Below are 12,908 nucleotides of genomic sequence, written 5' to 3' on the forward strand. Positions count from 1 at the left end.
TGCCATTACAAGGGATCAATATTTCAAAGTTTCATCCATTAAGGATCTTTAAAATCTAAGTTCTCATTTGATAAAAAGTTTTTTAAAAGATGTGGAATTAATTGATAAATTGTGATGTACATAGTTATTTTTTACGAAATGGAAGTGTATAGTTATTAACCTAGATTGTTTGTGGCTGTGCCCTCGAAGGGGGTTGAAGTAGAGTAAAATTATTGTCCCCCTGAGAGGGTATCATAAGACCAAATCATTCAGTTTTTAATTTCCTACCGTAATTATAAATCGCAGAATATTTGTTGGTTTAAATAGTGGCTAAAATTGACTACAATCACCAGCAGCTGAAGAGATGGTGTAAATTCTGCTGGGGAACCGTGTAGGTAACAGAAGTATCGTAAGTCCCCACGGTCCCTAGTATGGTGGCCTAAGTTTGGTTGCTGGCGATCTATAGCCCGTTTTTATAATGTATTGTCGAATCATAGATTATTCTTTTATTCTTTTAATTGTTCGTAAGTAGTTTTACTTCTAAACTGTGATAGTCTAGTTATTATACTGTCGTTGACAGGTTTTTATTCATCGAAGTTCAAATTGTATTAATGTTCTCGTCACCATATGGCTGAAATATTGCAGATGTGACGTAAAATTTTAACTCAATCACTTCTTTTTAAAAATTAATTCCCTCCATAGATCCATCAAATTATAATTCTCAATTTTGTCGAATAAACGTTCTTTGCCTATAGAATTATTAAAACTGCTGTAACTGCCCAAGTTCATTTCTGGAATAAGAACTAAGTTCCAATCACCGACTATAACCACAGATGCTTAACAAAACTATCCATCTTTTGTAACATATGTCAGATCTGTGTAATGTTGATAACAGTCTCGTCACACGCAGACTCGGTCTCCTGTGTATTATTTATTTACACTACTCGACCTGTGGCATCCCATAGTCTAGGGCGTTGAAATTCGTTGCGCAGGGTTGCATCCCCTGAACGTGCCACGATCCTATGAACGTAGGTTCGAGTCCAAAAGTGAGAGAGTGAAATGTGAAATTGAACCATGATTGTAGATGCTAGACTGAATAAAGATGCAATGTGCATTATAAAGCACATAAAGCTGTTTACCACTTTGTGAACGCAGCTGTTGCGTTCTATCAGGCCACATTAAGGTAACACATTGAGTCATCTGACCCAAGTTAAATTATGATCCTAAATCCTAATGCTAATGTAAACGGAATCAATCATTTTAACCGGTTAAGGGGGGGGGGGGGGGGGGGCACGACAGGAGGCACGGGTGGCCATGCGAGAATGAGGAAAGAATGACATTTGTTACTTGCTATCCAAAATTATAAATATTATCCTTATTCGTCACAGAGAGAGCCAGGGGATAGAGAATTGTCTCATAACAGAATTAGTATATTCATAACAGAATTAGTATACTATTATTCATAAAAGAATTTGCACGCTGCTAGAACAATGTATGCATACTCGATGTAACAATATCCTCTCATAAAATTCATCGTCACGTGAGTCGGGATTAGTTAGACATATACATAAGGGGCAACCTTCATCTCTCTGCCTCACTCACGTTGAAAGATCACGTTGAATACACGTTGAAAGATCAGTCCAAAATAATGTCATCTGTGAATCTTTGTGACAATGGCGCTCATTTGCCATATGGAGAGACAGGTATGGGGACCTATGGCACTAATCTAGCGCCAGCCTGTGATAAATATTCAGTTCTTCTACAAACGGATGACTTCTTGAACCTGGCTCAGAAAGTTCCTTTCCTAGAAAAAACCTCGGCATACAACATCGGCGACTACGGAACTGCCGATGGTGCTGCCACCATGACGTTCCTCGGGACACTCATCGAGAGTCTGAGAGAGCACCATGGCTCTCACGTGCAGTTCCAGGTCATCCATGAAGACCAAGAGGTCAACGACTTCAACTCTCTGTTTAGACGCCTCTCTGGTCTAATCCCTGAGTCACCATCCTACCTCCAGAATATCGAGAACGTCTTTGCTTTGGCCTCGGGAACACATTTTTATAAGCAGTGTGTTCCAGCCGAGTCAATGCACATAATACTCTGCATGATCGCTGTACATTGGCTTTCTGGAAAACCACCTGTGAATAAAGAAAATATTTACTCTTTTCCAAATACAGATACTGATGTCAGGTATATGCTCGAGAAACAAGCGTCCGAGGATTGGGAGAAATTCCTTATCTTGAGAAGTCGTGAGCTGAGAAAAGGAGGCCTTTTGGTTGTAGCTACACCGAGCAACTCCATTTCGACGTCAGGAGAAATGAAGATTTGCAGTGGGAACTTCTTGTCAATTTTGAATGAAGTATGGAAGAAATTTCGCGACATGGGCAAAATTTCCCAAAGTGAACTCGTGAATACTAATATGGCATCCTGCGACAAGAGTTTACCTCTACTGAAAGCTCCATTTGAAGATCCCGACTCAAAAGTGAGTAAATGCAATTTACGGCTTTTATCAGCTAAACTGGTTGATGCTCCCTGTGAAATTTACACTGAGTGGAAACAAAGGAAGGAAGAAGATGGCGTTGATGACAGGGTTAGATATGCCAGAAGATTTGTGGCAGCCCATCGATGTTGGAGCAACAGTGCCTTTCTGACCGGTCTTGCAGGAACGAGGAGTAAGGACGAAAAAGAATTAATTGTGAATGAGTTATACGAACAGGTAGAGGAGGTGCTGCAAAAGAGGAACCCAGAAGATTTGAAGGGCGCCAATCTTTTCGCTTATGTCTACATCACCAAGGCGTGAGACGGGGATTCTGTGCTCCCAGAACCACTTCTGGAAAAAATACAACCTCGCTGAACTGTCAAACCAATGTTTTTAACAAGTATAGTATATATGTGTAAATAAGCTATCAGACTATACTTCCTTATTGTATGTGCATTGTAAACAGAAATATGTTGTATGTTCCATTTTGTATGTCATGGTGCGTTGTAAACTTGCTCCTCGTCATGGAGTGGTATAACAGGAATACATTTCAAAACGGCTGCACTATTTGAAAACGAGTGATATTTATGCCTTTTTTTCATTCAAAGCAGGCATATTAATAATCCGAATTGCTGCAAATCTCTCAACACTCAATGTTTTAGTGACTTTGTATTTTTTTATCACTTTTTTTTGCCTTTTACGCTCATTGGATCTATTTCTGCAGATAATCGAGACTGATTATTCTATGGGGCTGACGTATCCAACACGACAATGCCAGACCCCACACAGCAATTTTGACAAGGAATTTCCTTCAGAATGCTGGAGTCAACGTCATGGACTGGTCTCCCGACCTCAATCCCATCCCCCACCCCAACACGTCTGGGATGCGCACTCTCCAGAACCAACCACAGAATTTGCAAGATCTTGGCAGCATTTTGCAGCAACAATGGCGTCGTCTTCCCAATCATGTGTTCACAAGCATCACAAGGTCCATGCGGAGGCGTTGTGTGGCAGTTGTGAACGCACATGATGGCCATACACGCTACTGAACTTGTCTGCCATCAGATTCTCGCGCTTGGGACTTATGATTTAAACTGTTGATGTTATTACCGAATACCGTAGGGGCTTGGAACAAATTATGGTTTCCACCATTAATTAAATTTCTTCTTTGGACATTAATGATTAAAAATTACCTTCTCTGATACATTTGTCCGTTGTATATCATATGTGGGATTACTTTTAAAAATGTGAAGTTTTTAATTTGACTCAGTATATATGAAGGTTTTGTTCCACAACCATACATACTGTATTATGTTGTTTATTATAAAATGTGCTGGTCGTTCAATCATGTTTTCAAATACAGTATGTTTGTTGAAAGGGATTAACACACTTATAAAGCTAACAAAGTATTATTTGTAGCAAAGAAATGCAATTTTGTTTTATCTTAATACCTGTTCGGTTCAAAATGTTTGATACTCAGATGAAATCTATTTTATTATATTCATCGGAGACATAGTTGTTTTATGCTGCACCCAGCAATGTTCCAGCTATATGACGGCGCTCTGTCAATAATCGAGTCTCGACCACAAAATCCAGTGATTGACATCATGAGCATCGATCCACGAAATTGGGATGCGATAACATGCATTAACCAAGTCAGAGAACTTGACCACCCGATCCCGTAAGTCGCCTCTTACGACAAGCATAGTCACTTTTACGGCAAGTATGGGTTGTTCAAGACCCATTTGAACCCGAATCTTCAGGGGTCCATCGGAGATAGAGGGTCAGACTGTCTCATATTACGTGGAGCACTTTCTTACAAAATTGTGTGTGCTTGTAATTGGTGTTGGTTATCATGTTACAAATGTGTGAGTATTGGGTGAATGTAGGAGAGTATTTGGTGAATGTAGGAGAGTATTTGGTGAATGTAGGAGAGTATTGGGTGAATGTAGGAGAGTATTGGGTGAATGTAGGAGAGTATTGGATGAATGTAGGAGAGTATTGGGTGAATGTAGGAGAGTATTGTTGATGATAATCATTTGGCAGTTTCAGATGTTTTAAATATTGTTCCAGACTGTTTTCAATGTCTAATAAATGATACCCCAAACAATGTTATCTTTTAGTTGAATGTTTAGATAATCTTATTCGTCTACGAGGGCCACTCATGTTAAATAACTACCATTTTCATGTGGATAAGGTCATGTTCGGATCCTCAGGAAGCTTAATTGTTCTATGTAAAGCCAAACTCTCCCAAAGGCTCAAAGATTGTATTCAGTAGGAATGGCATCGTAAGATGTGTAATACTAGTAAATTATCATTGTATAAGGACTGTTGATCCCTTTTTTTAAACTGAATGTTATTTATTAGCGAGTGAATTGGGTTAACGCTGCTTTTAACAGTATTCCTGTTACATCACGGCGTGTCCACTTTATGTGGGAGGAAAGCCCGAAGTGATGCAGGTCTCGGACGTTTACCATTTCGGTGAAACCCACGGGCACGGGTGTGGTGCTGACAAACCTAGAAACATAATCGGGGCGAACCGGGATTCGAACCCACAATCATAGGTTCCTGGCGTGCCCAAGGGACGCAACTTTGCACAGCCACCCGTGCCCCCTGTTATTTATTAACTTTATCATCATGAGTCGACAGACGTGTAATGTGTCTACAAAGATTGGGTGCCTTGAGTGCCACCCTGTCATAGGTATTTTAAAAGAAATATAATTAATTGGTAAATTTTGATGTACATATACTGAACCCCAAGTAACATTGCATAAAAAGTTGTCATTTAAATATCTGGGTAATTTTTGTCAAAGTGTCTAAAATGTAACATTACCTTGTCCGGAAAATTATTTTTGTTGATAAAAAAATCGATCGCCCAAACGCATCACGACAACGGCCGTAGTAACCTGAGTTCGTGCAAATTGAAATGCACATGCGTTCCCCCATATCTTGCCCTATAAAAAACACCCAGATCGGAGTGTGAATGTGACTTTTATTCGTTATTGAATTGCTACCAAATGCAAAGATTGACAAGAAATCAGCGACACCAAGCCCTTGGACGATTGCAAGCTGGACAAATCGTCCGGGAAGCAGCCAATGCATTTCAAGTCCACATAAGGACCATAGACAGGCTCCAGGAACGGTACCAGACCACCAACACTATAGATTGCCGACCACGTAGTGAAAGACCAAGGGTCATCACCCGACGTCAGGATTGTCAGATTGTGCGACAGCATCTTCAAGATCACTTTGTTAGTGCTGCGGAAACTGCTCTACAGACCATGGGGACACACCGGCGTCACATTAGTGCGGACACGTGCGTCGACGTTTGACGAGCAGACACCTCCACTGTCACATGCCACACAGAGGACCCATTCTGACACCACGTCATCGCCGGGACCGTCTTCAGTGGGCAACACAGCACCAACATTGGCGCCACCAGCAGTGGGGAAGAGTCCTCTTCTCAGACGAGATCCGTTACCGTATCTCAACAGCAGTTGGCTGAGAGAGAGAGAGTCTGGCGACGCCGTGGGGAACATTATTCGGATGCATGTGTTGTTGAGAGAGACTCATGGGGTGGTCCGAGCATCATGATGTGGGGTACAATTGGTCTTGCACAGAGGGTCTGCCCTGTGGTCTTCCAGAACATCAGTCCTGGGAGAGGCAATGGTGTCACAGCAGCTCGGTGCATTTATCATGTCTTGAGATCACACGCCATACCTCATTTGGCACGTCGCGAGAGCAACAAGAGACTTCCTCCAGCAGAATGGCATCAGAACCATACAGTGGCCTGCCCTCAGTCCCGATTTAAATCCCCTTGAGCACCTGTAGGTTGAGATTCAAAGACGCTGAATGACGTCCGACCCAGGCCGACAACTGCAGCTGAACTGCGCGAGGCGTTCCTCAGAGTCTGGGCGCAAGTGCCTGTGGCGTCATCAAACGCCTCATCCATCCCATGTATCGACGTTGCACCGCAGTCATCAATGCACATGGCGGACACACGAGATTCTGACTTGTGATGCCATTGTCTCAGAGACTAGTGTTGTGTTTCACTTTAAGAACATTTGTAATTGACTACAATCACCAGCAGCTGAAGTGATGGTGTAAATCCTGCTGGGGAACTGTGCTGGTAGCAGAAGTAACGAAAGTCCCCACTGTCCCTAGTACAGTGGCATAACTTTGGTTGTTGGTGATTTATAGCCCATTTTTATATTGTATTGTTGAATGATAATGTATTCTTTTAAATAACTCACACGCAAAAGAAACGCAAGTCGAGTATGCAGTATATATATTATTCATTTTCAACAGTAAAGACAAGAAATACTAATTGAGCAAGATTGACAAAAAAATTGACTGAAGACAGTTTAATGGACTAAAAGGCAGATGACATAAATGTTTTTTTTCAAATGTTAAGGGCTTACACAGTTTCGGGTCAATACCCAAAATGTCAGGCCCTATGTGAAGGCCCTAGGAATCCTCCTGCACACATCCAGAGCAGCTGTGCGTAGCTCATCGGCAGTTGTAGGGACATTGTGCAGACACCTTTGAACATCATCCCAGATCAGGGCTGAGGGCTGGCCACGGTAAAACACGGATTATGTGTTGTTGCAGAAAGGCCATGTTAGCTCTGGCAACATGGGGACGAGCGTTGTCCTAATGGAAAATGTGTTGTTGATGTTGTGCGTAAAAGGGAACAACGTGGGGTCTGATCACTTGGTCGATATACAGCTGAGCAGTGACGCCGTGTCCCCGACCTTGACCAACATTCAGAAAGCACATGGGTCCAAGTCTCGCTTTAAGTCCAATCCCTGCCCATATCATGACGCTAGGTCCACCCCATGGATCCCTTTCCACAACGTTTCTGTCAGCGAAACGACCACCTCGACGCCGCCAAATTCTGAGTCTACCGTCTGTATGGGACACACAAAATCAGAGAAGATGACACGCCTCCACTCACGATGACGCAAATTGCGATGACCCTGTGCCCACTGAAGTCGTGCTTGTCGATGCCATGGTTGGAGAACAGGACGACGTGCCGGTCGGCGACATCTGAGGTTGTTGGAACGGATGTGTCGGATCAACGTGTCGCGGCTAATGTGTCGATTATGTGTTCCTATGGTCTGTCGAGCACTTTCACTTGCAGTTAGGAACGGATGTCGCTGGTGTTGACGGGTAATCTGCCGATCTTGTCGAGGTGTGGTGACCCTAGGGACGACCGCTCCGAGGAAGGTCATCTGTGGTTTGTGTAGCATTGTATCGATGCAGGAGACGGTGAATTGTGGTTATGTTAACGTTGAAATGACGGGCAACATCTTGGACAGACTCTCCAGCTTCCAAACGTCCGATAGCCTGGTTTCTCTGAATTTGAGTTAGGCGTGGCATTGTTGACCAAGGAGTGGTAGGTCCAAGAATCGGCCACAGTTTTATACCCACTTCAGTTGGTGACAGTTCGTGCATTTTCGATTTCGCGAGAAATGGGTGCATGATACCCACATATTCACTGAAATGGTGCGTTTTGTCGATTCGTATTTTATGTTGCGTTTTTACTCGGGGCTTCGAAAATGCAACCAAAAATATTGATAACACCATCAGGCTTCACTACATGCTAAAACTTATGGTTCCGTGTTGGTTACCTATTTGCTTAAAACCACTTGCGTTTCTTTTGCGTGTGAGTATATATCCCAAACTAGTTTTAAAATGGAAACTGTGATACTCTAGTTATTATACTGTCTATCGTTGACAGCTTTTTATTCAATCTCGATACAATTATTATAACTTTTTCGTCACGATATGGCTGAAATACTGCCGATGTGACGTTAAATTTTACTCAATCAATCAAACCACATGCAACTTTGGGGCTTGACAAATGAACCAGTTCGTGTTAAGCTAATTGAGAAGCTTATTGTCACCAACGTATTCGTGAAAGATAATTGATGGAACCTGATACATTGACATTAGAAAAAGCTACAACACTTACATGTCAGATGATGGAAGAAATCTCAGGAGCTAAAACTATGCAGAACAAAATGGGTGAAAACAAGCCTGCAGCAACCAGTGTTCAACACGTTAATAGGAGAAAAGTAAATAAAATTAGTGAAACTGGTCATTCATCACAGCAATATTGCTCTTGATGTGGATCGCCTTCGCATCTGGCAAAAAATCTTGTGGGTAAATGAACCATCTTACGAAAATGTGCCGTTCAAGTAACAGGGACGGTACCAATGCATCCGTGAAAATGGTTGATGTCACAGACTTTGAACATTCCTATGAAGATTGTGACAATTCCTATTATTCCTATTATGAAGAGGATACTGTTGTATTCATTGTAAATTCAAATCAAGGAAAGTTCAAGAAATGTGACATGCTCATTGCTAACGAACCTGTCACTCTGCCGATCAAAATCGGTGCAAAGGTTTCAATTTTGAATGAAACTGTTCACAGGCGTAAGTTTGCGAAGTACCAACTGCATGCTACAAAGCAGTCAATCCTCAGATACAATGATGAAACCCTGGAAATAGTTGGTATATCATATCTCGATGTGGAGCTTGATGGACAGATTATCCATAACCGCAGTCTCGCTGTCCTTGTTGACACTCGATGGTGGGGAGCAGGGATGCCAAATCTTAAACTTACAACATGTCTCCCAATCTACACTCTGCCTACGCTTATTTACTTTTTAAGAACCATACAGATACTGTCTCGTCTGATGAAGATGTCTCTCCGCAAGTGGCCGATTCTTGGCCGATATTCATTTCATTCGCTTATGCCACTCCCCTGAAACCTTTTGTCATCTCCAAGGGAATCCAAAGTACCTGTGGGGAAGTTAAGTATGTCATCCGTCTTCATTCTGGCTCAATTATTGTCGAATGTGCACGGAGACAACAATCTGTTAATCTGCTGGGTCTCCAGCAGTTTGTTAATACAAAGGTTGTTGTCTCAGTGCACAAGTCACTGAATTCAAGCAAAGGCATTATGAGAGATCGTGCTCACTGCATGTCAGACATGACTGAAGAAAACATAGCAGCTGAACTAAAAAACCAAGGTGTCACTGCAGTTAAGCGATTTACCAGGAAGACCCAGGAAGGAAATATTGTCAACACACAAACCTATCTGTTCCAAAATCAATCAAAGCTGGCAACATAAACATCTGAGTGGAGGTTTATGTCCCAAATCCACTATGATGTTACAAGTGTCAAAAGTTGAATTTTGTACTGTTGAGACAAGATGTTTCCGTTGCAGTTCAGACTGCACAAATGAAATCAAATGTGCCAACTGTGACGGAAAGCACTTATCCTCATCCAACTCAGCAACCCATGCTTGGGCGACTATGCGACTATGCTTGTCGTTGGGGTGACTAACGGGATTGGGTGGTCAGGCTCGCTGACTTGGTTGATGCATGTCAGCGTATCCGAATTTCGTGGATCGATGCTCATGATGTCAATCACTGGATTTTCTGGTCCACACTCGATTATTTAGAGACCGCCGTCATATAGCTGGAATATTGCTGAGAGTAGCGTGTAACCACCATCAAACAAACATCAAGTTTCCAATTATCAATTTTCCCTTTATTTTCGAGCAATATTTCTCCAGCTCCAGATTCTTGCTCAAAAGCTGTTTGATCAGGGTTACACCATTCAAGGTCTCGGCGAAGCTTTCCAAAAAGGTAATGGTAGACATGTTGAAGACATTTTAAATTTGACGTTTCAGTGACAAAAATGATGTCCCTATTTTCACTTGTACTGTATGATCCCGTGTTTATTTCTCAGGTGAATAATTGACTTGTCTTTGCATGCGTTTGTGATGGTGCCACTGGTCGGACAGGATACACTAACCTTTTCGCAAGCACCTGTTATAATCACCACTTGAAAATGATTCATAAACTCATGCTCATGATATAGTCGAAATCGTAAAATTGACTAGAGTCTCTATAATGGAGATATTACAGAATGAACTTTTCGTTTTTATTCTTCCGACATTTACCATTACTGGTAATTCACCCAATTTTAGTAGACACATGTCGTCACATGATTATTAAGTTAATAAATAACAGGGGACACGGGTGGCCAAGTCGTCTCTGGCGCCGCGATTCAATGTGCAGAGTTGCGTCCCTTGGGCACGCCAGAAACCTATGATTGTCGCTTCGAATCCCGGTTTGCCCCGATTATGTTTCTGGGTTTGTCAGCACCATACCCGTGCTCGTGGGTTTCACCGAAGTGGTAAACGTCCGAGACCTGCATCACTTGGGGCTTTCCTTCCACATTAAGTTGACACGCCGTGATGTAACAGGAATACTGTTAAAAGCAGCGTTAAAACCAACTCACTCGCTAATAAATAACTTTCAGTGTAAAAAAGTGATCAATAATTTGTATACAATGATAATTTACTAGTATTACACATCTTAAGATGCCATTCCTACTGAATACAATCTTTGAGCCTTTGGGAGAGTTTGGCTTTACATAGAACAATTAAGTTTCCTGAGGGATCCGAACGTGACCGCATCCACATGGGAATGGTAGTTATTTAACATGAGTGGCCCTCGTAGACGAATAAGATTATCTAAACCTTTAACTAAAAGATAACATTGTTTGGGGTATCATTTATTAGACATTGAAAACAGTCTGGAACAATATTTAAAACATCTGAAACTGCCAAATGATAATCATCAAAAATACTCTCCTACATTCACCCAATACTCTCCTACATTCACCCAATTCTCTCCTACATTCACCCAATACTCTCCTACATTCACCCAATACTCTCCTACATTCACCCAATACTCTCCTACATTCACCCAATGCTCTCCTACATTCACCAAATACTCTCCTACATTCACCAAATACTCTCCTACATTCACCCAATACTCTCCTACATTCACCCAATACTCTCCTACATTCACCCAATGCTCTCCTACATTCACCAAATACTCTCCTACATTCACCAAATACTCTCCTACATTCACCCAATACTCAAACATTTGTAACATGATTACCAACACCAAGTACAAGCACACACAATTTTGTAAGAAAGTGCTCCACGTAATATGAGACAGTCTGACCCTTCTTCTCCGATGGACCCCTGAAGATTCGGGTTCAAATGGGTCTTGAACAACCCATGCTTGCCGTAAAAGTGACTATGCTTGTCGTAAAGGGCGACTAACGGGATCAGGTGGTCAGGCTCGGTGACTTGGTTGATGAATGTCATCGCATCTCAATTTCGTGGATCGATGCTCATGATATCAATCACTGGACTGTCTGGTCGAGACTCGATTATTTACAGACCGCCGTCATATAGGTGGAATACTGCTGAGTGCGGGTAAAACAAATAACAACAACAACAACTATGTCTCCGATGAATGTAATAAAATTGCCTTCATTTGAGTATCAAATATTTTGAACCAAATAGGTATTGAGATAAACCAAATTGCATTTCGTTGCTACAAATAACACTTTGTTAGCTTTATTAGTGTGTTAATCCCTTTCAACAAATATACTGTATATGAATACCATTGGGAAAATAAACAACATAATACAGTATGTATGGTTGTGGAACAAAACCTTCATATATGCGCAAACACAATTGACCTATTGGTGGACAAATCAAAGTGAGTGAGTGAGTGTGGTTTTACGCCTCTTTTAGCAATATTCCAGCAATATCACGGCGGGGGACACCAGATATGGGCTTCACACATTGTACCCATGTCGGGAATCGAATCCGGGTCTTCGGCGTGACGAGCGAACGCTTTAACCACTAGGCAACCCGACCGCCCCGACAAATCAAAGTAATAAAAGTGCAATATGAATGGATACGTCAGCACCATAGAATAATCAGTCTCGATTATCTGCGGAAATAGATTCCAATGAGCGTAAAAGGCAAACAAGTGATAAATATATATATACTTTTGTCCTATTGGCGGATAAATCAAAGTTTAAAGGGGAATATGATTGGATACGTCAGCCTCATAGAATAATCAGTCTCGATTATCTGCAGAAATAGATCCAATGAGCGTAAAAGGCAAAAAAAAGTGACAAAAAAATAAAAAGTCACAACAAAATTGAGTGTTGAGAGATTTACAGCAATTTGACTTATTAATATGCCTGCTTTGAATGAAAAAAGGCCTAAATATCACTCGTTTTCAAATAGTGCAGCCGTTTTTTTGTCATATTATCATTTCACTTATTTCAATAAATTGTTACCGACGCGGTTTTGAAAAGTATTCCTGTGACGAGGAGCAAGTTTACAACGTACCATGACATACAAAATATATTTATAACTTCCCCGCATCCCCTGGAACATACCACATATTTCTGTTTACAATGCACATACAATAAGGAAGTATAGTCTGATAGCTTATTTACACATAGACTATACTTGTTTAAAACATTGGTTTGACAGTTCAGCGAGGTTGTATCATTTTCAGCAGTGTTTCTGGGAGCACAGAATCCCCGTC

At 41.6% G+C, this 12,908-nt stretch overlaps 1 protein-coding gene across 1 annotated transcript; it reads left to right on the plus strand.

Annotated features, from left to right (window-relative positions):
• Positions 1 to 1,595: 1,595 nt before the first annotated feature.
• LOC124151698 (probable 7-methylxanthine methyltransferase PCS2) lies at positions 1,596 to 3,241 on the plus strand. The gene has a single exon (XM_046524288.2). It carries the CDS (start codon positions 1,628 to 1,630, stop codon positions 2,780 to 2,782), a length of 1,155 nt encoding a protein of 384 aa, XP_046380244.2. The 5' UTR covers positions 1,596 to 1,627; the 3' UTR covers positions 2,783 to 3,241.
• The last annotated feature ends 9,667 nt before the right edge of the window (positions 3,242 to 12,908 follow it).

Source organism: Haliotis rufescens, unplaced genomic scaffold (genome assembly GCF_023055435.1).
Source record: "Haliotis rufescens isolate VD_foot unplaced genomic scaffold, xgHalRufe1.0.p SCAF_64, whole genome shotgun sequence".
Lineage (NCBI taxonomy): Eukaryota > Metazoa > Mollusca > Gastropoda > Lepetellida > Haliotidae > Haliotis > Haliotis rufescens.